The following is a 21319-nucleotide window of genomic DNA, read 5'->3' as shown; positions in this document are numbered from 1 at the left end:
GGAAAATATTCCAGTGAAAAGAGGAGCATGACTGATGGAAAAACGCAGAAGAAAGGACCCGGTAAGGCGAGCCGTCACGAGTAAAGCATTCCAGAAACGAGCGAAAGAAGAGAAGAAGTGAACTTTGCTTCACAATAGTGTTACTTGGATGAATAACAAGGCTTACGAATCAAATGCGTGCTTACTATATGTTGGGTGCGAGTGCACACCTCGTTAATATTCAACATACAGTGAAGGCGAGTGCAGGAGTGAAGTGAAGGAGAGTGAATTGGAATGAGTTGGAGATGTGAGGGTGAAGATGAAGATGAAGGTGAAGTGCAAGGGCGATTGGAGGACGTTGGATCAGATCACACTAGTCCCCTTTCGGATCACGATCTTGGCGAACCGTCGATGCGATCTCGAACCGCGAAACTCTTCAACATTCATTCGGAAACCTGTCGCAACATCTATCCAATAAGGCCGGAAAGTATCTTCGATCTGGCGTTTAAATCCGAGCACACCGTAGTGCGACATCAATTCATTCTCCACACGCTGAAGCGCTTCCAACACCAGCGAACAACCCCCCTGCGACGCGTCGACGTTCGCGAGCTCTTCTGAGCTGCCCTAGTTTTCGCAAAACCCTCGTCGCGCCCAGCAGCACTCATGTTCACAGTCAACGGGAAACCTGCACCTCCGCAGGCCTTCATCTCGTCCTATGCCCCCCGCCTTCGGTCGTATGGCAATTCCCTGCTCGCGCCAGTTGTTCCTCCCTCCAACACCCTTCCAACACCCCGGACGACGAAGCGTGGGACTACTGCTATAAACTACGCGGAAGATGGTTACGATGATGATGACTTCGAGGACGGAGAGGGACCGCGTCGCGCGACCGGTCTGCGCAGCCTGAGGAGAGACGACTCGAATATAGACAAGTCTGCACAGGTGGCGGCTCTCGGCAAGGAATTAACTGCGCCCGTGGAAATGCAAGGAATATGGAGAGAATGGATGGGACGACCGAAGCGTACATTGTGAGTTTGTTGCGTTGGGGACGTTTGTTGAGATGTGGACTTAAGATCAATTACTTACATCAACGAAAGGACAGAGAAGCAGGTCCAGGTACAGGCTGCGCTCCCCGTTACCCTGATTCCTATCCGGATAGATCTGGACATCCAGCCATTTCGCCCAGAGGCGCCCCTTCCATTCCCCGGAAACGCTCGCGATTTTGGCATTGATGAAAATCACCCAGCCTACAAGCAACCTGAAGTCACACCGTCGTACCGGCTCAAGGACGCGTTCCTTTGGAATCTCCACGAAGCTTTAACGACGCCTGATCAGTTCGCAAAGGTCTTTGTGGACGAGTTAGATCTTCCTGTCGATCGCAAACCCCAGATCATATATCAAGTGGCCAATCAGATACGACAGCAATTGGAGGAGTACGCGGGGGTTGCCCTTCATCCACTCTTCCATTCGACGGGAGCACCTGCTGTTAATGGCATTGCGACAAAGCCAGCACGTCCAGGACTTTCTCGAGATGGAACCTCGACGCCCGTCACACAATTCACCAATGGCGTATCTACGCCCATAGCAAAACGTGAGACACCAGTCCCGGAGTCGCAGACGCCAGGACCTATTGCGAACGGCATCACTGCAACAGCTACAGCTGTGCCCACCGAGGATCTCCATAACCCAGATGACACATACCGCTGCATCATCACGCTAAACATCAACCTAATGAATCGTCTTTATAGCGACAAGTTTGAATGGTCTTTGCTGCACCCACCAGGCTTCGCTGAGATGTTCGCCAAAGTAACTTGTGCAGACCTCGGATTGGCAGGGGAATGGGTACCAGCCATGACGCATTCGATCTACGAGGCCGTGTTACGACTGAAAAAGGAGGCATGCGAGAATGGAGGATTGGTAGGCGATGGAGAATTCGACAACGATGCTGTTGATCCAGTCGTTGGTGCTGGTTGGCGCTACGACCACGAGCATTTATGTGACGAATGGGAGCCAAAAGTGGAGATTTTGTCGAAAGAAGAGATCGAGAAGCGGGAAGGCGATCGCGAGAGGCAGATCCGTCGACTGCGAAGAGAAACGGCGCGCTTCTCCTCGACGACCAACATGGCTGGGACGCCACAGAACGACTTCTTCAATAATCCAGACCAGCAGGAAACCCTGGGGCGAGGCGAGAGAATCAAGAGGAAGCGGAGATTTAGGAGCCTGAGCCCTACTGGGCGAGACACACCCGAATCGACAGGATATGGTGGACAAGGCAATGGATTACAGGAAAAGTGAGTGAAAATATGGAGCTACTGGTACAGGATCATTGAATCTAACACATATCTAGCGAACGGATGACATGGAAATGTCGACATTGTCACGTCTGGGGCAATGCGGTCTGGGCTGTGAGGGACGGTCCTTCAGGACCGCGAACGTTGTGCAGCAACTGCGGATATCTGTACGAGAGGGACAAGAAGCTTCCCCCATGGTCGGAGTTCCTCTTCCTGGCTGATAGACCCACCTACGAAGTTCCTCTGCCTCCGCAGTACCGACGATAGGCTCACTGCCCTACTTTTTCTTCTTCCACGATTCAGTTCTTCATTTTTTTGGTGGAGTTGTAGCAGGTCTGGGTGCATTGTGTTGTACGCCTACTTTTCTTCTCGAGATCGAGGAACGCGCCATGGTACTGTGCTCCTCTTCGTCTCGAGAAATGAGGACCTTCGGGATATTGGGTTTGTACGGGGACCACATGTATTTTTGTAGCATTTACAGCGCTGGCGTCGGGAATATCGTCATTGTCACAAGCACCAAACCCCTTCTTCCCCCCAGCCACCACGCGACTTGCGTGCGCGTCTTAGAAAGAAAAGAAAACCCATATCAGAAAGCGCTGGCTATACTGCCAGCCGAGTTAATCCAAACCAAACAATTCAAATGAACATTTGCATCCATTGAATGGCTCCCAGAAAACAAACAATTTGAATAAGAACTCAGACTGACCAAGTAACACGATTTGAACGATTCGATTCTTCCAACCGAAACGTCTGGGAATTTGAGTTATCGATCTTACCCTCAATAATGCCCGCCCTACTTACGAAACACGAACACACAAAGTCGCCATGGCTGGTGCAAGTAGCACTACGACCAAATTGCCGGAAAGCACGGAGATGCTCTATACATTCCAACATGAACTGTGCCTTATGGTCGTAGGGCGTGATAGGTTTCCCGGCCTTCCGGTGCACCCTCGACAATAGGAACAATAAGAACAATAGCATCAAGCAATGCAACACTACACCAGCAACACATCACACACACCTTCTCTCTCTTCCATTCGTCGCACCTCCCATCCCATCCAACACCCTCCGAACCCTCCGAACCAAAACCCACGTAAGCAAGCACCCAAGGCAAGCAAAAGCGCCAAACCGAACGTTGAGAAGGCTCACTTACCGCACCGGAACGCCGGCGAATAATGATCACGAGCACAAGGTATCATTGTTGGTCTAAACCACGCCGCATATTCTGAATAGATAGCTACTTCACCTTTTTGCTATTGTCCGTTTGTTTCTTTGTTCTTGTGCGCCCTCCACCCCCGGTCAATACGGCATGCCACTCGCACAGCATATGAAGGCATGTTACGCCGCAATTTGGCTCTCTTGGCGGGACTTGAAGATCGTCAGTCAGTTGGAAAAGCATGCGCGCGCGTGGGCGTGGCTGCTTATCGAGAACGGAAGGGAGGGCAGTGGGTTTGCTTTTCATCTCGTGGTGGTTGTGCACTGTAGTCTGTGATGTCTGTTTTGGGGTGTGAATGGGAGAGTGGAATTTGGCGTTTCAATCCATGGGTACAAGGACCGTTTCGCAATTACTTGACTTTGCTATATGCTTCTTGGTTGAGTTTGGTAGCATTAATGGTTAATAGCGGTAGGTTTTACTTCATAATTAGTCAGATAAGAGGGGAGGAAATGGAATCATGGGGCGTGGTTTCGACTTTGAGGGTGGAGGAGAAACTGTGTGGATTTAGCCGCAGAACGTTGTGAACTTTGGTAAGTATGAGGTAGGTGGCTAGGTGAGTAGGTACCGAGTTTGCATTTACGAGTACATGTCAGAAGTGACCTACGCATTTGAAAAGGAGGTTTTGGAAATGTACCTGCGAGTGCATGTGTGACAGAGATAACGGTGTGTAAGATTTCCTGTTGTGAACCGCTTCGGTGTATCTACAGGGAGATGATTTATGGAGTCATTTATCCAGCGTCGCAAAGCAAGGTAGCTGGTATCGGTATTGTCTATGCGCAGAAAGAAAAAGATGCAAACGATCACTCGTGCAACAGGAACATGTATTGTGTGATGTCGACCAGGTATGGCATGTATCTCACTAATGGCCTACAATACCTGCCTTTCCCAAAGAACAATAGGAATAGCCTTCCATATCCGTATAAGATATTCACGGATGTCACCATCTGATTGGTCACACCCGCACATCCCAAGTTTCCTATTCCGCAATGGATGGTGTTCCACCCCTGCTTTTCTTCTATTGTGAGAGGGACGGACAATAGGAATGAGAAATGATGAGCTGTTGTGCGCTCGACTTGTGTAGCGCTGGGACTGGGGGCCGGGAGTGCGGAGGGGGGTTATCTGCGCGTTTGCCTGGGCCTTGCTATTGTGGTAGTGTTTCATGTGGTTGTGTGAATAGGATTGGGCTGTGTAATTATTGTAGTGTGTTGTGTCTCCGGCATGCCGGAGGTAGGTAGATAGATAGATAGGTAGCTGTCTATATATTTAAGAAGTTGGTTGTCTCTTCTTCTTTCTCTCTTTCCCTCGATATAGATAGATAGAGTGTTGTTTGCTACTATCTAGTTCGTCATATCGTACCATCTACTTATATCTATCTCACGATAGGGTTATTCTTCTGTTGCTGTACTTCATCTGTGGTCTCTACCCACCGACCGTTGTTGTATACAATTATTCTTTTATCCTTTTACAAGTGTTGCACTTGTATCAAAGAACATCATCATTATCATCATCATTGTTGTTGTAATCCAAATCAGCAATCGATATTCCTGGTCCAGCACCTCCCTTGAGCCTCCACGGAACAACCACAACCACAACCCATTCAGGAACACACTTCCATAGCAGGAAAACAACTACCGTCTCCATCTTCCAGGCAAAAATCCTTACAAGGCGACAAGTCAGCAAAACTCGCCTGATCCGATCCACGAGAATCGGAAATTCCCACCCATACCGTCGCTTTTCGATCGCATCGGAATTGCGCGACTCACCTCGCTGTCGCTCCAAGTCACGCCACACTCACCCTATCTAACACAACATCTCACCCTATCCACCACCATCACTTCCCTTTTCCCAGTTTTCAAAGGGTGGAAAAAAATACGCGCACCCCAGAAGCACCCCACAAGCCCGGATTTTCTCTACAGGCCATAATCAACAACAAGGTTAAGGGTATACCAGGGTGGTCAATTCATTACCTTGATAATCTGAATGGGTCCCTCCTCCAACAGCGCAATTCACTCCGCAAAAGCACAATTGTTACTTTCCGACTCCAACAAATATACACACGACAACAACAACAATAACACAATGCCTCCACCGCCAGCCTACCACACCGTCGTAGACTCGGACGCGCACATCCCAATCAGGACGCCATACATGTTCCCCAACGAAGACAACCGCAACGGCTTCGACGATGAAGAGGAGAACGATGTACCAGAGGTGACCATCAACGCCACGACGCAGATCCGCGGGCACGGAAACATCATCACAGTACCTCAATTGGACTCAGCCCGGATTGCCGGCATGGTCGTCTGCGTCTTGAATGGCGGTCCACCGTCGCCGACGACAACAGCCGCAGCAGCGGCTGCAGCAACAGTACAGTCACAGACAGCGACGCCGCCGCAATCAAACAGCAGTGACGACGGCAATAGCAACAACAACAACAGCGACAATCAAAGCAACAACAACAATAATCAAACACCACAAACGGCCCCTGCAACCGCACGAAGGATAGCAAAGCCCTTCCCCAGAATCAACGTCACGATCAACTGCGGGGCGACCGTCGTTGGCGACAGGAACATCGTCGGCCCCGGCCTCGGCGACATCGCGCGCCAGATGCAACTCCAAGCGCATCAGAGGCAGCAACTACAGCAGCAACAGGCGGCAGCGACGGCGGCAGCGCAGGCGCAGAGCGCGAGGATTGCGGCAGCGACGGCGGCGAGTCGGCCGCTATTCCAGACTCATGGGTTTCCTACGCCGCCAATGAGCAGGTCATCAAGTGGGAGTAGCACTGCTGAGGGCGGTGGTGCTGGGGTCAAGAGGAAGGCGGAGGGGGATGCGGGCGTTCAGCAGCAGCAGCCTGAGGTCAAGAAGGGCAATTTCAGAGGGGCGTGATGTGTTGTTGTACACTTTTTGTTAGGTTTTTCGATTACTTTTTTTGGTGCTGGTTAACAGTACTGGCTGATTCCCCTTGTTGTTTAATGTTACCATGATTGGAGTTTCTTTCGGGCATGACCTATGGGAGGATGATTTGCTTTTCTGTTGTATCTACACGTTAAAGTCCTCAAATATGAGATGAATCAATGGTTCCTAGAGGAGATAGTACACATTGTATGCAGTAGTACCCTTCGATGAAATGAAATGGAATAACATGACATGACGAGACTCAAATGTTCAGAATGTGGAGTGCCGGAGACTTACCCGCAACATCACTCGAGGGCCAAAACGTGATATCATGCAACCAGATCTGGCGATGTGCGGTCTGCAGGATGCGCGCCGGTTACTCTTTGGTCAAGCGTTCGCGTAGCATGGGTGGGCGGGTGAATGTGCCAGGTAGTGGAGTGTTGCTGCTGCCGGAAGAGGTAGAAATGAAAATGTAGATGGGACGGCCCGACCTAGCCTACGATCATGTAGAGTGGGAGAAGAAACCAGGATGAAATGCATCAACAACGGCGAAGCGAAGCTGCGAGATGGATGCATAACTGTAGGTGTGTCTTTTTATAGATGGTGTGATAATGGTCAGGAGTCGGCACCTGGGGAACGATGAACCGAGTTGCGTGCCAAGATTGTCGGCATATGGCCTTAACAGGTACGGAGTATGTACTGGTAGGTACTTTGCTCATAGCCGTCGTCGACCTTGTTGACGGCAGATCGTAGTGTGACGGGAACTGTGATGTTATGATCAGACATGAGACGATAAGAATGGAGTTTCATTGTGGCCAGTTCTCTCTAGCAGTATGATATAGATCTTAAATCCGGCGATGGCCCGGTGTCGGGGTTGAAGGTTGAAGAGGATGAGAATACATATGCACGGTACGGAGTAGAAATGTTGACTACGAGTTACTTTGACGCATCCATTTACGGGATGTGGGGAACCTTCAGTTGCACAGAGGACGTGCCGCGGGTCCCATTGGGATGAAGGAGAGGGAAAATATGGGATATGGGATGGGGGTTGCAGAGTAGGGGATGCGAGTCCGATGGTGAACGGGCTCACGCAAGGTGTCATCTTCGAAAAGAGAAGAGTACACGGGGGGTTGCGCTAACGTCCACTCCACCACACATTACCTGGGTGGTTACCAATCCAATTACTGCCGTGACCGTTTATTGGAGATGACGCTCCATTGGGACGAGGAATGTGGGATTTTCTTTTCGGGCCAGTCCAATTGCTTTTGGCAGTTGGTTGAGATGGATGGATAAAATGATCATTGGGAAGGACTGAGTGATGAATGGGTGAGGTGAGGTATCGATTATGTACACAGTACAACGTATCTTGGTACCTATGCCGTCGTAGATGATCGTGCTCCGTAGACATGGCGGATTTGCAAGTACACAACAATGATTTATCCATTTCCGAAAACACTGCGATCCATAGTAAATGATAAGATAATAGAGACAGTTATTAAATATCTACTCCGTACTATGTAGGTATGTTCTCTAAGTCGTAGTAGTGGTGATGGTTACGTGGGTGATAGGTACCTCGTAGGTGTGGCTCCTCAACCAATCCCTGTCCTCTCCGCCTAACCGCTTTTGGCCAAACCCTCAACGACCACTCCCTCCCCTTCTCACCACCTTTACCTCAGCACTTCCACTTCAACTCCCCCATTAAACTCTCCTTCTCATCTTCCTCCTCCTCTTTCTCTTCCTTCCCTCACTCCTCACTGTACCCCATCGGTCAATCTCATAACCCCCCAGCCAACCTTCAAGCTCCCACTACCGGCTGCAGCGTTGTGCTCTCTCCTTGTCTACCTCTATCGCGGTCGGTGACGGACATCCCGAAGCGGGCATTACCTGTCCTCACACAGCTAGCTCCGCTCTGTTCCACCACCATCAACTTTCCCCCCTCGAGCTCACCTACGAGTAGCCGTACCACCAGCTAGCAGCGCCAGTAGATTGACCTGCTTTCAACTGTGCTTCTCCCTCGCCGCCCTCCTGATCTACGACGAGCTTATTCCCTCTTCTCCTTCGCCTCATCTCCTTGTCCCCTTGCGTCAACCGACTCTGGGCTTCTCCGCTCAACACCTTCGCCTGAAATTGAGCTCGCAGCTCCGGTGCAATTACGCGGCCCATTCAATTGGTTCGATCTACCTTTCCGACTTGTAACAACATATATACTTTCTGTTTGCGCATCTCACGCAAACCTACGAAGCTCCCAACGTCTTTCTGCACGTGAACGGCTCCTCCGTTGCGCTTACTCCTTCCATTACAGCAACCACATTACCCAGCATGGATACCCTGACAAGTTGGGCAATCTTCATTGCCATCGTCGGCGCCGGCTATTGGTATTATACACAGAATAGCGGAAGTGGGAAACAAAGGGGTCGGACGCTCCAGCGTCCGGCTGCGACCAGTGCAAAGGGCGCAGATACCAATTGGATTGAAGCGGAATCCAAGTCGACAAAGTCGAATGCCAAATCCTCAAAGGCCAAGGCACAGGCTCCTCGCAAGTCGGTCAAGAAGGCCGTTCAAGATGTCGGCAACAAGGTCGAGGCGTCTCTGTCGGCTGCCTCGTCTAATGGAGGCGCAGACGCAGACGATGATCTCTCCCCCGTCGCCTCTCCCTCTGTGGCCACAACATCCTCGTTCAAGGCCCCTAGCGGAAGGGATGTCTCCGATATGCTTGAGTCCCGTGGTCCGGCTCCAGGCGTCATGAGCATCAAGGCCTCCGAGAAGCCCGCTCGCCAGAACAAGTCTCAGCCTCGTCCAGAGACTCCTCAGGAGACCAAGAAGCAGCGTCAGAACCGCAAGAAGGTTGAGGAGGCCAAGGCTCAGCGCGAGGCTGACGAGAAGCAGCGCCAGATCTTGCTCGAACAGCAGAGGCGTACTGCTCGCGAGGCTCGCGGAGAGCCCGCCAAAAACGGTCTCCAACAGGCGCAGATTCCCGACTCCAACGCCTGGACTACCGTTCGCTCTGGCGGCTCTTCCGCACCTGCCGTTGCCCCTGTCGCCGCAGCCCAGAATGGAGGACTCCTCGACACCTTCGAGCCCGAGACCGCACCCAGCGCGGCCAAGAAGACCAAGGCCAAGACCTCCACCAACGGTCCTCAGTACAACGGCTTGCCTTCTGAGGAGGAGCAGGTCCGTATGGCTATGGAGGACTCTGCCTGGACGACTGTTGCCAAGCCCAAGAAGACGCGAAAGACCAAGGCTGCCGATGATGAGGGCAGCGATTCCGGCGTCGCTCAGGAGGCTGCCTCCGTACCTGCACCTGTCTCTGCACCCGTTGCAGCTCCCGTGAAGAAGGCAGCAGTCAAGCCCGAGGCTCCTCGACAGAGCTCTCGATACGGTCTCCTCGCGGAGCCTACAAACCAAGGCCACGAGCTTGACTCTGACTGGCCAGTCGTATAAGCTCGCCACATCCTCCGAATCCTCCTCGACCCAACCCACTCCCAATGTCATGAGGATTCCCCCACGATCTGCTACTTGGTGCTCATGGCAGGCGAGATCCTGCGGAAGTCGGCCGGCGATTGGGCCTCGCTTTTGACGCGGTTTCAGCGTATTTTCATTAAAGTTTGGGCATTCCTTTGAGGACAGTGTTCACGATCGTTCACGAGCAGGGGATGGCTTTCCTTACGTCGGATGGATAGTGGCGGCCTCCCTCTCTTACTAAAAAGGACTCTGGTGGTGCGGACATTGCATGGTCATTTCAGGTATCCCGGCGACCAGCCTCGGACCAACGTTTTTCCCTTTTTCGATTGTTCTAAATGTGTTTTCTCTACTAGTATTTTCTCACTTGGTTTCCGACTTTCTACTTATTTACCTTACACACAAACATGTACTACTTTTCAAAATTGTAAGGATAGGTAGGGTAGATAAGTTGGGATTGTAGAGATAGGAAACAAACAGACGCATGGGCCCTCAATGAAGACATTGGGTGGGCATGACGTGCTGATTCCAAGTATAGCCACTCTATTGTTGAATAAACTATTGCTACATGTGATTAGACGATACTGGCTGCTATGTTTGGGGTCGATGGCGTGGTGGATGGCAGTGTGGAGTTTGGGTACCTGAGTAAGAGTGCCCATACTACACCATAACGCTACTGATGACCAGCTGGCGCAGGTGTCGAAGCCACCACCCGCCGGGGGCGCAAGCAAAAGGAACCGGAATGCATACTAAAAGATTACCCCGAGCTGCCACTAAGGTCTAGGACTTCTGTAATAGTAAAACCTCGGTGCATCTACAATATACTGTATTCCTAGGACATCTGATTTGCGCTACGATGAATGGTGGAGAATGTACATCGAGCAGGGGGGGCTATGGGAAAGATGCTCACATCACCAGCGAACGGAATGAGGACTATTCCTGAGTAGCAGCGGATTGGCACCACGTGCTTCAAAACGGACTTCTCAGGATTGTGTCGGAATCAGGTCGCTCCGGCAGGACTTGTAGGACCTGGTAGGAACCTGGTAGGACGGTGGGAGGACTCTGGAGGACCGGTAGGAGGGGTAGACTTGTCACGCTCTGGGCTTCAGTGTAGAGAAGATCAATCTGGCATCATCAAGGATATGGGGGATCGATCTCCGATAGAGATTGGGGGACAGCTTCTACTCTTTATTATAAGGGACGACCAGCCAGTCAGTTGAATTATTATCCACCATTGTCAGCATCCAACTCCACCAACCAACAACCAAACAAACCCATTGAATCCAACAACTACTATTACGGCTACCCTTTCATGAATCTTACGAGCTTCTTCCGCACCTTATAGAATCGCATCGGAAAATTAACAAACAACTCGAACGCCTAGTGTGTGCGAACGTCCTTTTCTTGTTTCTTCAATAGTTACTCGCGCGACCATTTGAATTTCCGGGATCCCAGTCCGTCCGTCGAGTCCAGCCCATCTATAACTATAACGAAACACGTTCCATATCGATATTTTATATATAATCAGGTGTGAACCAGATTGTCTTCCGGCCTCCGCGAGCATCTGTTTTGGTTATCATCGTTACTATTACCGTCATTGGGATTCTCCGACCGATCATCCGGAGAGCATCGTTATTACCACGACTACTATTATTTTACTTTTATTAGTACCCTTCCTTCATATACAATCGACGACAAATAACCACCTTCCTTGTGTAGCTACTATATACAAAAAAGTATTAGTAGTTGCATTTTGTAGGGTATACATACTGCAAAGTACAGACACTTAGGTACATACATACAGTCGTCTAGTGTGTCGCATCATCCCAGGTCTTGGCATCATCCCCCCCCAACCCGAGCCAAAGAATACCATACCGTGGCCTTTCCAACTTAGCTTCAAGCAACAATCCAAAACCCCCGAGGCTTTCTCACCCTAAACGACGCCTCGCCCACCTTGAACCTTACCTTTCCATACCTTGGACCTACTACTACCACCACTACTACCACTACTACCCGACTACCCTCCTGTTATTCATCCTTCTCCTCCTGTTCTATTCTCCCGTTCGCCGCAGCTCCTTCCTTCCTTCCTTCCTTCCCTCATTTCCTTTTTCTTTTTTTTATATTCACACACCCACCCCTCCTCCAGAAAAACCATGGCTCAAATACGCGGTACCGCAGGCTATCACTTGGGTAATCAGAGCCCCTTCGGCAACGCTGGACGCAATGATGGGAGCACAAACGACCCAAGCCCGCTCGACGCACTAAGGGCACAAACAAGCAAAGTTGAGGACTTTCTGGACACTCTCTCCGACCCTATCAAGCCGTAAGTACACCCTGTACGAGATCAGAGCTCGAGAATTGCTACTCCGCCTGTTCAATTGAGATTACTTGCGGCGCGGGACTGTGCCTCCCGCAATGCAGTTTTTTTCTTGTCTGTTTATTCATTGAAGCTAACACGGGGCGTTGGATAGATACTTGCCTGCGATCGGACGATTCTTAATCGTCGTAACCTTCCTCGAAGATGCGCTCCGAATCATGACCCAATGGAACGACCAGCTCACCTATCTCCACGATTACCGACACAGTACGCATTCTCCCTACCCCGTTGTAACACTCCTGGAACACTGCTGACTTGTTTGTTTGTTTAGTTTGGAACGGCGTTACACACCTCTTCCTCATCGTAAACGTGATCGCTATGACCGTCTGCTCCATCATGATCATTGCCCGCAAGCACTCCGACTTTGGTGTTTTTGGTCTCATCGGTGTTGTGGTTCTCCAGGGTGTCGGATATGGATTGGTGTTTGACCTGAACTTCTTCTTGCGCAACTTGTCCGTCATGGGTGGACTTCTCATGGTCCTTTCCGACTCATGGGTGCGCAAGAGGTTTGCTCCCGCCGGTCTCCCTCAATTGGACGAGAAGGACAGGAAGATGTACTTCCAGCTCGCTGGACGTGTCCTCTTGATCTTCCTCTTTGTCGGCTTTGTTTTCCGTGGCGACTGGAACGTCTGGAGGATCAGCGTCAGCTTGCTCGGCTTCGTCGCCTGCGTCATGGTCATTGTTGGATTCAAGGCCAAGTGGAGTGCCACCATGCTCGTCGTCATCCTCAGCGTCTTCAACCTCATCGTTAACAACTTCTGGACCCTCCACCCCCACCACCCCCACAAGGATTTCGCCAAGTACGATTTCTTCCAGATCCTCTCCATTGTGTAAGTTCCTATATCAAGATGACCCACCTCCGCTTCAGCAGCTAACAATATATACAGTGGTGGTCTCCTCTTGCTGGTCAACATGGGTCCCGGACAGTTCTCCGTCGACGAGAAGAAGAAGGTTTACTAAACGACAAAATCTATTGATCCCTTTCACGAATTTTGAGTCTACATCCCAGCATTTACGCGCAGAATTCACGACAGAGATGAATCCATCTTATTCCTTTTCTCAGATCACTCGTCATATCGCAATTGTACAACCCTAGCTCTACGGCCGACGCACCAACAGCAAGAGGAACAAGACGGAAAGAAACCCACCGCATACTTTGAAAACAGCAAGCAGCCGGCTGGGAGGAGAGCTGTAGAGAGTGAGTGTGACAATTGCAATACAAAAAATCATGGTAGCGGCTTTTAGCAAGGAGTACTCCTGGAAATTGGGGGGACCCCTGTAGAACTATATCTCTCACCTTTTTCCTTTTTATTTTTCATCATCCAAACCTAACTGGGGGCGTCATATCGTTGTGTGCTTATAGCAATTGGTTGGTATCCAAAGCACCACAATTAGCAAATACAAATGTTTTTTTTTTTTGAACTCAACCTCCTGATGATTTTGATCTGTACTTGGTGAAGATAACAGTAACAACACAATCAAAGATTGCCATTACAATTTGTCTGCACTACACTGACTAGCTTTTGTTCTCGGGGGATTGTTTAGGAATATATAAGTGAGGACAGTTCTTCGGTACTCTTGGCCTAGTATCCACAATTCTTCTCTCTTCGTCGGGGACCGCCGCCATAGTGTAGACCATCGATCGCAGTCCATCGCCCAAAACTGCAGGTGCCCTTAGTCATCGGTTCCTCAAGCACCCCTCCATTGACCATATCTATCTGCGTCAACCTGCATATCCTGACACTCTATCACTTCTTGATAGCTTCATACTATTTCTTTTTGAATTATTTTTGGAGACCAAAAGTTCTTGCCGTATTCCTCGATAGTTCACCGCATTTACCAGAAATTAATCAACAACGCAAGGAAACTCGGGTAGTGACAGAACGATCTAAAACGATGGCTCCGAACCGCATTATCATCGACACTGACCCTGTAAGTCTTACCTCTTTTTCCATTGAGTCCACACCACGACAGCCAACCTTTCGCGGGAGTTATGTCATCATGGAATCGAAGTATTTGATTTCTGAGCACTTGCAATAAAAACTACTCACTATCATGTCATTTCCCATCTAAGTACTCTGCTTCCCGAGAGTACAGCAAGGCAACTGAACAGTAAGCTGACGCAAATGTGATTTTTGAACAGGGTGTCGATGATGTTCTCGCCATGCTGCTCGCCTTCTCGGCGAAGCCTGAGGAGCTCGAGGTGTTGATGCTGTCGGTGCAGTTTGGCAATATCGATGTGCAGAGGTACGTAGTGTTGCCTATCTCCCCCAAACACTGTTCAGCCAACGAATTCCGTCACTTGTTGATGGATGCGTGTGGAGTGTTATGGGTTTTATTCAATAATATCACGTTCGGATTTAGCTAATGTGTGTTCATAGCTGTCTGAGGAATATCGTCTCGCTGTTCCAGTTCATCGAGAAGGAGAGGGCTTGGAGGGTACAGAATGGGAGACCTGCCGGGTTTGAGACGTTGGAGAAGACAAAGCCTATTGGTATGTTTATTCTTTTGCTTCCTCTGTTCTTCCGCCATTACAATTGTGAGATTATGTACTAATGTTTTGTGGTGTAGTTGCGGTTGGTGCGGAGGAACCTCTTGCTGAGCATATGATGGTTGCGGACTTCTTCCGTAAGTATTCCAAAGTGGATACAAAGAGAAGAGTTTACTGATATTTGATAGACGGCATCGATGGGTTGGGCGGTATTCACCACAGCGTATGATAACCTTTCCCTTCCATTCTATATCATTATAGTTCTATTGGAAGCACATGACTAACAACTACAGCATCCCCATCTCACACCAGCGGAAACCTGGAAGTCACTGTTCCAGCCGACGCCCGAATCAATGGACGCAGAACAGGCAGCCAGTCTCCAAGCCGTGAAAGACCAGCATTCTCTCTTCACGCCATCGACGAAGCCCGCCCCTGAAGAGATGCTGCGCCTGCTAAGAGAGAATGAGCCGGACACCATCACCATCGTGGCAATCGGACCACTGACGAATCTCGCTGTTGCTGCAGCTACGGACCCTGAGACTTTTCTTCGCGTGAAGGAGGTCGTGGTTATGGGTGGTGCTGTCGATGTGCCAGGAAATGTAGGTCTTTCTCTCTCTCGATTGGTCAATTTTGAGCGGATTTGCTCCATGCCTCACAATTTGACTATTGCAAAACCCACCATCCATGACTCTTCATTCTCTTCAAGTCTTTCTCTCCCAAAATCCCATTGGTTCTCAGACTAACCCTGCAATAGATGACTCCAGGCGCTGAGTTCAACACCTACGCCGACAGTGTAGCTGCAGCCAGGGTCTTCGCTCTCACAAGTCCAAACCCGAGAACCACAATGCCTCCCAGCATCCCAGGAGGAAAAGGCCAACTACCCGCATACCCGGAGACCCTATCCAAGCAATTGAAGTTGAAGCTCTTTTCACTCGGTACGTCAATATACCACTCCCTTGTCCCCCTCCCCTCTCCTTCTCACTAACCTCCCTGAATCGATGACTAACGATAACAAGACATCACAACCCCCCACCTCCTCCCCCAATCCCTCGTGAAATCATACACAGCGCCCCTCGAATCCTCCCCCCTAGTCCAATGGGCCTCCCTCTTCCTCTCCTCTACTTACCGCAAAATCCACTCAATCCGCCCGACTCTCGACGCTTCGACGCTGGGCCTCGAAATGCACGACCCCCTGACCATCTGGTATTGCCTCACGTCGTCTGACCCGAAGTGGGAGTTCAAGCGCAGCGAGGACATCCGCGTGGAGACGAGCGGGCAGTGGACGAGGGGCACGTGCATCGTGGATCGGAGGGGCAAGGGCATGAAGGTGGATAGTGATGTGCAACATGGGTTGGACGATGAGGTCGCCGGGGATGCCGGGGGCTGGTTGGATGAGAGGAAGGGGAACAGGGTTGATAGGTGTGTGGGGAGTCCTGGGACGGATGTCTTCGCTGGAGTGTTGCTTGATAGGGTCTTCGGAGGCGCGAAGTGAGTGGTAGGAGAGAGGAATGATGGAAGTGTAGATGAGTGGGGAGATATTTAGATGTTCGATCTATAGATACGGGCCAGCCGGACTATTTTTCTCAAAAGTAATAGATCTTCGGAACCTTCATCTCCTAATCGGTTCCCCCCGTCATGACTTTAGATCATGCTGCACATATCAACTAAGAACCCAAGCACCTTCACGCGCAAGCACCACCCAACTCACTCCCCCATCTCACCCCCCCTGCCACCCCCAACCTCATCCTCAAGATACTGGCACAAAATCTTCGACAACAGCCACGCCTCCGAACTCAACCTCTCCCTCTCCCCCGGCAACTGATCCAGACACACGAACCCCAACCCCAGCCCCTCCCGCGTCTCCCTCACAATCTTCAAACACCCCTCCAAATGGTACCTCGCGAGCTCTCGATTCCCCCGCAGCGTCTCTATGGAAATGAACATGAGCCCGCAGACCAAGAACTCCCCACGGTTACACGGCACATTGTCGTACGTCTGGGAGACGAGGGCGCGAATCGCGCGGCCGTAGTAGTAGTTGCCGATGAGCGTGGCCGACGACGACTCCTGGGGGGAGCGGGACGATTGGTGCGAGCAGGCGAGTGCGATGGCGGCGTGCCGGATCGGGGGTGATGACTGCGCGTAGCGTACGATGCGGCGGCCCCAGTCGGCGTCGGCGCCGGGGAACCAGCAGAGTTCGTGGACGGCGGTCGTGCGGAAGTAGTCGAGGTGGTGGCTGCTTAGGCTGGCGTCCTGGTCGGCGGGAGAGGAGGAGGGCTGCAGAAGCATGGGCGGAGGTGATGGTGGTGGTTGTGGAAGTGGAGGTAGTGGTGGTGCGGTTGCTGCTGGAGGGTGGGGAGAGGGAACCATGATGATCCATTGACGGTCGTTGTTGTAGCCTTCGCAGGTGCGGCCGGTCGTGAGGCACTTTTGACATGCGGGTCGCTGTTCGTCACATTTGACGCGTCTGACTCTGGATACCAATGCCGTTAATCAGTACGAGATCTCGTCAGGGCGGGAAAGCGATTCGAGATGTTCAATCGCGGGTTCAGGGGTCGAACGACGTACTTGCAGGTGTGGCATCCCGTCCGTACTTTGGCGTGGGTTGCTCTTGTGCGTTTCTTTACTTGTTGGAGCATTTCTCTACTTTCTTTTTGTTTTCTTCTTCCCTTCCCTTCTCTTACTTCTTTCTCGCTTGATATTTGATTGAATATCGTGGAAACTTTTCCTACTGCCCCCAATGGGTTTTGATCAATATCGTATGAAACAAACGATCCAATCCTTATATACAAATCTACACCATAGTTGCCTGCCTAAAGTGTGAGTGGGCTATCCAGCATCATTCACACCTTTCTCACTCACATACATCACTAAGCATTCCCGTATGATGGCAGACGAACGAAACAAGCTGCCAGCTAGCCCTCCAGCCTCATCTGTGCAATTCCCTGCCAGCCTCAGCATGAAATCTGGTCCGGCACATCCTGACCGCTACAGTGCGGCGATGGGGAAAACCGGGGTGATGGGTTTGGAAGGGTTGAGGTTGTTGCTGTGCTTACATCGGATGGAAGTGATGTATGGAGTGGCGCTAGTGACGGAAGGGGTAATAGAGTACGATGGAGCCAATCAGATTGCGTGCTTTTCTTGGGTTTCATTGGTGTAAAAGGAACAATGGCCGTTTTTCGCGCGGAGCTGAGCCTCAAAGTCATGCTTCGTCTCGCTCGGACAAGTTGATGACGATGATGGCGACTATGATGAGGCAAAATAACAATTTTCAAATCTGGCCACCAAAAGATCAAAAAACCCTGACCTGAGCAGCTGAATGTTGCGTATTGCAGAAATACTTAGCGGCAATGGTCATGGCCAATTGATTTAGTGAGCTTTCGAGTTTGACAATGATCGACATTGAATCTAGGCGTCAGAGTCGGGCTCAATTATTCCGTATTGGATTGTTTCTGCTGGATGTCAGTGTTAGCTTTTTTTAGGTCATCTTTGTAATGTATGTTCTATAATTGACGGTTATCACCTATTGGTGAAGCTACAATTGATCCTGATTAGTGAACTTCTTGCTGAAGTAAGATGACTATAAACAGTAGTTACTTGTCGGTTCTACACCTTGCATCTGAGTTGTTAGGTCATGGTCGATGATCATTCCCGTCTATAATCGTGAATGGGATATCCATGCTCCATGGATGGGGACATGGCCATTGCAGTTTCAGCGTCTCTTCAATTGCTGGTGAAGTTTTGGAATCATGTTTCAGGTAAGAAGTAATTATTTTGGGCAGCTGAATTGATGATTGGACCCAAAATACTAATTTTTAGTAGACTGTTGGATTGAATCGAGATGCGGAGTACTGGATGCACTTTTAGCAAGAAACAACTACAAGCCTTTTTGAATGTAAGAGGTTGTATCCAACAGCAACGTTTTATAGAGATTTCGAACAATAGGCATTTGATCTCATCCTGAATCGACATTTGAAAATGTCATTTTGCGACATTCTAGTCCGAGGGGCTTCAATGATCCGGTCAGAGTTCATAGATTAGATCTCAGATCCATCTAATCTAATCTAATCTCCCACGCCTCTTCGTGCACGGGCCAATCGGGAAAGGCCAGAGCAGCACCGCAAGCTTGCGAGTGTCAACTCCAGCAACATATCCAACATCAAACATCCCATTTCAATCCCCCCGAGCTCTGCGCCTTCTCCTCCACAACGAACCCAACCAAGTTCCTCTTATCCTCCTTCCTCACATTTTAGCCATGGTGAGTACCACTCGCTCCTTCCCCCTTACATTGTTACACAATGCAGTGCAGTGCAGCTGCCACCGAGGATTCCCCGGCTAACGCAGGCGCGACATTCCAGGCGAACGTAATAGCGAATTCCGGCCACGATGACATGATTGTACGTCTACATACACCTCTGTGACTCCTCTCTGTTCCAATATTCGGACCCACACAGTATCCCCTCCAAGAATCCGTCGTCCACTGCGTTGCTGCCCGCGCCCGCACACGTAGCACTTCCAATTTACGCCCAATATCACAGGGAGGATACAAACATGGCGGAGACAGCAACAGCGGCAGCGGCAGCAGCAGTAGCGTCGATGAATGGAGGTGGAAGCGGACACGAATTCTCGAATAAACTGGTGGACCTTCTCTCCATAGATACTGACAATGCGCAGCACGATGCCGTCCTAGACTACTACGGCAGACGGTTAGCCACATGTTCGTCCGACAAGACGATCAAGATCTTTGAGGTTGAGGGACAGGAGCACAGACTTGTAGAGACACTGAAAGGGTATGTCAAACCCTACATTGGGTCTTCCCCGATTGGCTTTCTCATTGCCTTTCCAACGACCCAATATTTTCGAGGGAATCCCCAACTGACATCATACGTATTCAAGACACGAAGGCGCGGTATGGTGCGTCGCCTGGGCCCATCCAAAGTACGGCAACATCCTCGCATCCAGCTCCTACGACGGTAAAGTCATAATCTGGCGCGAATCCTCCTCGCAATGGACCAAGATCTACGACGTCGCCCTCCACTCTGCATCCGTGAATCTCGTCGCCTGGGCCCCTCACGAGGCTGGCTGCCTTCTCGCATGCGCCTCTTCCGACGGCAATGTCTCCGTCCTCGAGTTCAAAGACAACAACTGGTCGCATCAGGTATTCCAGGCCTGCGGCAGCGGCGTCAACTCTGTGTCTTGGGCACCCGCCGTCAACCCCGGACAAGTCACTAGCGCAAGCGGAGGTGCGGCTGGCGCAGCGAGGAGATTCGTGACCGGCGGAAGTGACTGCCAAGTCAAGCTTTGGGAGTGGAACAACGAGACTGGCGGATACACCAACACGAGGATCCTGCCTGGCCACACCGACTGGGTCAGGGACGTTGCGTGGTCGCCGACTGTGTTGAGCAAGTCGTATATTGCTAGTGCGTCTCAGGATAAGACGGTGCGGATCTGGACCAGCTCCGATCTCCGTAAGTTCACTACCTACATATTTACGCAGTCATTGCGATGGAATTACTGGTTGCTAATGTATCATCAACAGAGGACTGGAAATCAACAACCCTCAACGTTGAGGCCGCCGCCTGGCGCGTGAGCTGGAGTCTCAGCGGCAACGTCCTCGCCGTCAGCACGGGCGACAATCGCGTCAGCCTCTGGAAGGAGAGACTGAGCGGCGGCTGGGAGTGCGTCAAGACGATCGAGGACTAGTACTCCAAAAATCTGAACAGGCGCAAGAAGTAAGGGAATTGGTAGAAAGCACCTGAGCGTTCTCGGAGCGGGAAATTCGCAAAGCACACGAAGAGAAGTCGAACGCAGCAGCCCCATTGTTGCGCAGTCTTTTGGATGTTTACCTTGAGGATGCGGGCCGTAGGATAGGATAGTACAGGAAGGATTCGAATATCCCCCAAAAAACCTCTTTTCCCCCTTGGTTTTTGTTTTGCTTTTGAAGACGGGGGGAGCGAGAGCGAGAGCGAGGGTGGGGGGAAAACCCTTCTCACTCGAAATGTCCACATTACATTTTACATAGATCATCAAAGACACAACATCACATCACATCATCTCACAAATGATCCTACAGGATCATTGACAGGTCGCTCACGTACGTATTTGTTTTCTCATACGGATCATCAACCAAGCGCCAGACAATACTCATTGATGAAGAAGTGCCATGAAATTCAATTTCAGAAATCCCTAAGGGGACGAATATAGGACTTGAGGGAGTGTGCTAAGTCACCTCCCCCTCAACCTCTCTCGTCCTCCGTCTCCAGTTTTCTCTATCCGGCCGGTCAAAACGGCGGAAAGAAATCAGATTATGATGTTGAAAAAGACGTGCAAAAATGTGGAAACCGGGCCTTCCTATTCTCCTTCCTCCATGGTGGCCATGCGTGGTTGATTGATTCAAGTGTCAAAAACTTTTTCAGTGTCCTTCCTTGGAGAAAGGACCAATGCATGGTTCAGTCGAAGATGATCGGGATGTCCCATATGTTGGACAGATGTCGGCATACGCCTGCCATTCTCCGTGTCGATGCTGTGATATTCCGAAGACTCCCACTGTCTTCCAAAGGAGAGATTATAGCTCCCACCTGCTGAGACTAGCGCCTGCAGGAAAGGCGTAGTCGAGG

General features: G+C 50.6%; 7 protein-coding genes across 7 annotated transcripts; 6 read left to right on the top strand and 1 right to left on the bottom strand.

The window, feature by feature from the left end:
• The first annotated feature begins 433 nt into the window (after positions 1 to 433).
• On the top strand, positions 434 to 2918 carry BU24DRAFT_418152 (SNF5-domain-containing protein). The gene is made up of 3 exons (XM_033526914.1): positions 434 to 1004; positions 1074 to 2267; positions 2324 to 2918. The coding sequence occupies exons 1-3, from the start codon at positions 643 to 645 to the stop codon at positions 2532 to 2534; spliced, it is 1767 nt and encodes a 588-aa protein (XP_033386970.1). The 5' UTR covers positions 434 to 642; the 3' UTR covers positions 2535 to 2918.
• Positions 2919 to 5562: 2644 nt separating this feature from the next.
• Positions 5563 to 6369, top strand: BU24DRAFT_458384 (uncharacterized protein; the record flags this gene model as incomplete). The annotated part of the gene is made up of 1 exon (XM_033531627.1): positions 5563 to 6369. The coding sequence occupies one exon, from the start codon at positions 5563 to 5565 to the stop codon at positions 6367 to 6369; it is 807 nt and encodes a 268-aa protein (XP_033386969.1).
• A 2155-nt stretch (positions 6370 to 8524) lies between these two features.
• BU24DRAFT_101042 (uncharacterized protein) lies at positions 8525 to 10038 on the top strand. Its single transcript, XM_033520691.1, has one exon. It carries the CDS (start codon positions 8698 to 8700, stop codon positions 9817 to 9819), a length of 1122 nt encoding a protein of 373 aa, XP_033386968.1. The 5' UTR covers positions 8525 to 8697; the 3' UTR covers positions 9820 to 10038.
• A 1658-nt stretch (positions 10039 to 11696) lies between these two features.
• BU24DRAFT_101031 (SURF4-domain-containing protein) lies at positions 11697 to 13365 on the top strand. The gene is made up of 4 exons (XM_033520690.1): positions 11697 to 12160; positions 12309 to 12421; positions 12486 to 13044; positions 13102 to 13365. The coding sequence occupies exons 1-4, from the start codon at positions 11991 to 11993 to the stop codon at positions 13172 to 13174; spliced, it is 915 nt and encodes a 304-aa protein (XP_033386967.1). The 5' UTR covers positions 11697 to 11990; the 3' UTR covers positions 13175 to 13365.
• A 584-nt stretch (positions 13366 to 13949) lies between these two features.
• Positions 13950 to 16312, top strand: BU24DRAFT_439157 (nucleoside hydrolase). The gene is made up of 8 exons (XM_033530287.1): positions 13950 to 14146; positions 14358 to 14461; positions 14596 to 14708; positions 14786 to 14842; positions 14894 to 14928; positions 14999 to 15304; positions 15460 to 15640; positions 15722 to 16312. Exons 1-8 carry the CDS (start codon positions 14111 to 14113, stop codon positions 16195 to 16197), a joined length of 1308 nt encoding a protein of 435 aa, XP_033386966.1. The 5' UTR covers positions 13950 to 14110; the 3' UTR covers positions 16198 to 16312.
• A 97-nt stretch (positions 16313 to 16409) lies between these two features.
• Positions 16410 to 17734, bottom strand: BU24DRAFT_488718 (uncharacterized protein; the record flags this gene model as incomplete). Its single annotated transcript, XM_033533570.1, has 3 exons — positions 17569 to 17734; positions 17271 to 17511; positions 16410 to 17175 (listed from the first exon to the last, which is right to left on the bottom strand). The coding sequence occupies exons 2-3, from the start codon at positions 17339 to 17341 to the stop codon at positions 16410 to 16412; spliced, it is 837 nt and encodes a 278-aa protein (XP_033386965.1). The 5' UTR covers positions 17342 to 17511; positions 17569 to 17734.
• Positions 17735 to 18861: 1127 nt separating this feature from the next.
• On the top strand, positions 18862 to 20751 carry BU24DRAFT_418146 (Sec13 protein-like protein). The gene is made up of 5 exons (XM_033526913.1): positions 18862 to 18960; positions 19061 to 19099; positions 19377 to 19492; positions 19599 to 20170; positions 20242 to 20751. The coding sequence occupies exons 1-5, from the start codon at positions 18958 to 18960 to the stop codon at positions 20403 to 20405; spliced, it is 894 nt and encodes a 297-aa protein (XP_033386964.1). The 5' UTR covers positions 18862 to 18957; the 3' UTR covers positions 20406 to 20751.
• Positions 20752 to 21319: the final 568 nt, after the last annotated feature.

The sequence above is a fragment of the Aaosphaeria arxii genome (genome assembly GCF_010015735.1).
Source record: "Aaosphaeria arxii CBS 175.79 unplaced genomic scaffold BU24scaffold_2, whole genome shotgun sequence".
NCBI classification, from domain to species: domain Eukaryota; kingdom Fungi; phylum Ascomycota; class Dothideomycetes; order Pleosporales; genus Aaosphaeria; species Aaosphaeria arxii.
This window is presented reverse-complemented; position numbering and strand designations above follow the sequence as displayed.

Excerpts from the sequence above, each read along its gene's own strand:
- BU24DRAFT_418146 (XM_033526913.1), top strand. Across the intron at positions 19,493-19,598 it reads CTTGTAGAGACACTGAAAGG|ACACGAAGGCGCGGTATGGT; the intron begins GTATGTCAAACC and ends TACGTATTCAAG. Across the intron at positions 20,171-20,241 it reads CTGGACCAGCTCCGATCTCC|AGGACTGGAAATCAACAACC; the intron begins GTAAGTTCACTA and ends TATCATCAACAG.
- BU24DRAFT_418152 (XM_033526914.1), top strand. The coding sequence starts at position 643 with ATGTTCACAGTCAACGGGAAACCTGCACCTCCGCAGGCCTTCATCTCG. Across the intron at positions 1,005-1,073 it reads GGACGACCGAAGCGTACATT|GACAGAGAAGCAGGTCCAGG; the intron begins GTGAGTTTGTTG and ends CATCAACGAAAG. Across the intron at positions 2,268-2,323 it reads GGCAATGGATTACAGGAAAA|CGAACGGATGACATGGAAAT; the intron begins GTGAGTGAAAAT and ends ACACATATCTAG.
- BU24DRAFT_101031 (XM_033520690.1), top strand. The coding sequence starts at position 11,991 with ATGGCTCAAATACGCGGTACCGCAGGCTATCACTTGGGTAATCAGAGC. Across the intron at positions 12,161-12,308 it reads CTCTCCGACCCTATCAAGCC|ATACTTGCCTGCGATCGGAC; the intron begins GTAAGTACACCC and ends GGCGTTGGATAG. Across the intron at positions 12,422-12,485 it reads TCTCCACGATTACCGACACA|TTTGGAACGGCGTTACACAC; the intron begins GTACGCATTCTC and ends TTGTTTGTTTAG.
- BU24DRAFT_439157 (XM_033530287.1), top strand. The coding sequence starts at position 14,111 with ATGGCTCCGAACCGCATTATCATCGACACTGACCCT. Across the intron at positions 14,147-14,357 it reads TTATCATCGACACTGACCCT|GGTGTCGATGATGTTCTCGC; the intron begins GTAAGTCTTACC and ends ATTTTTGAACAG. Across the intron at positions 15,641-15,721 it reads GTTGAAGCTCTTTTCACTCG|ACATCACAACCCCCCACCTC; the intron begins GTACGTCAATAT and ends AACGATAACAAG.
- BU24DRAFT_101042 (XM_033520691.1), top strand. The coding sequence starts at position 8,698 with ATGGATACCCTGACAAGTTGGGCAATCTTCATTGCCATCGTCGGCGCC.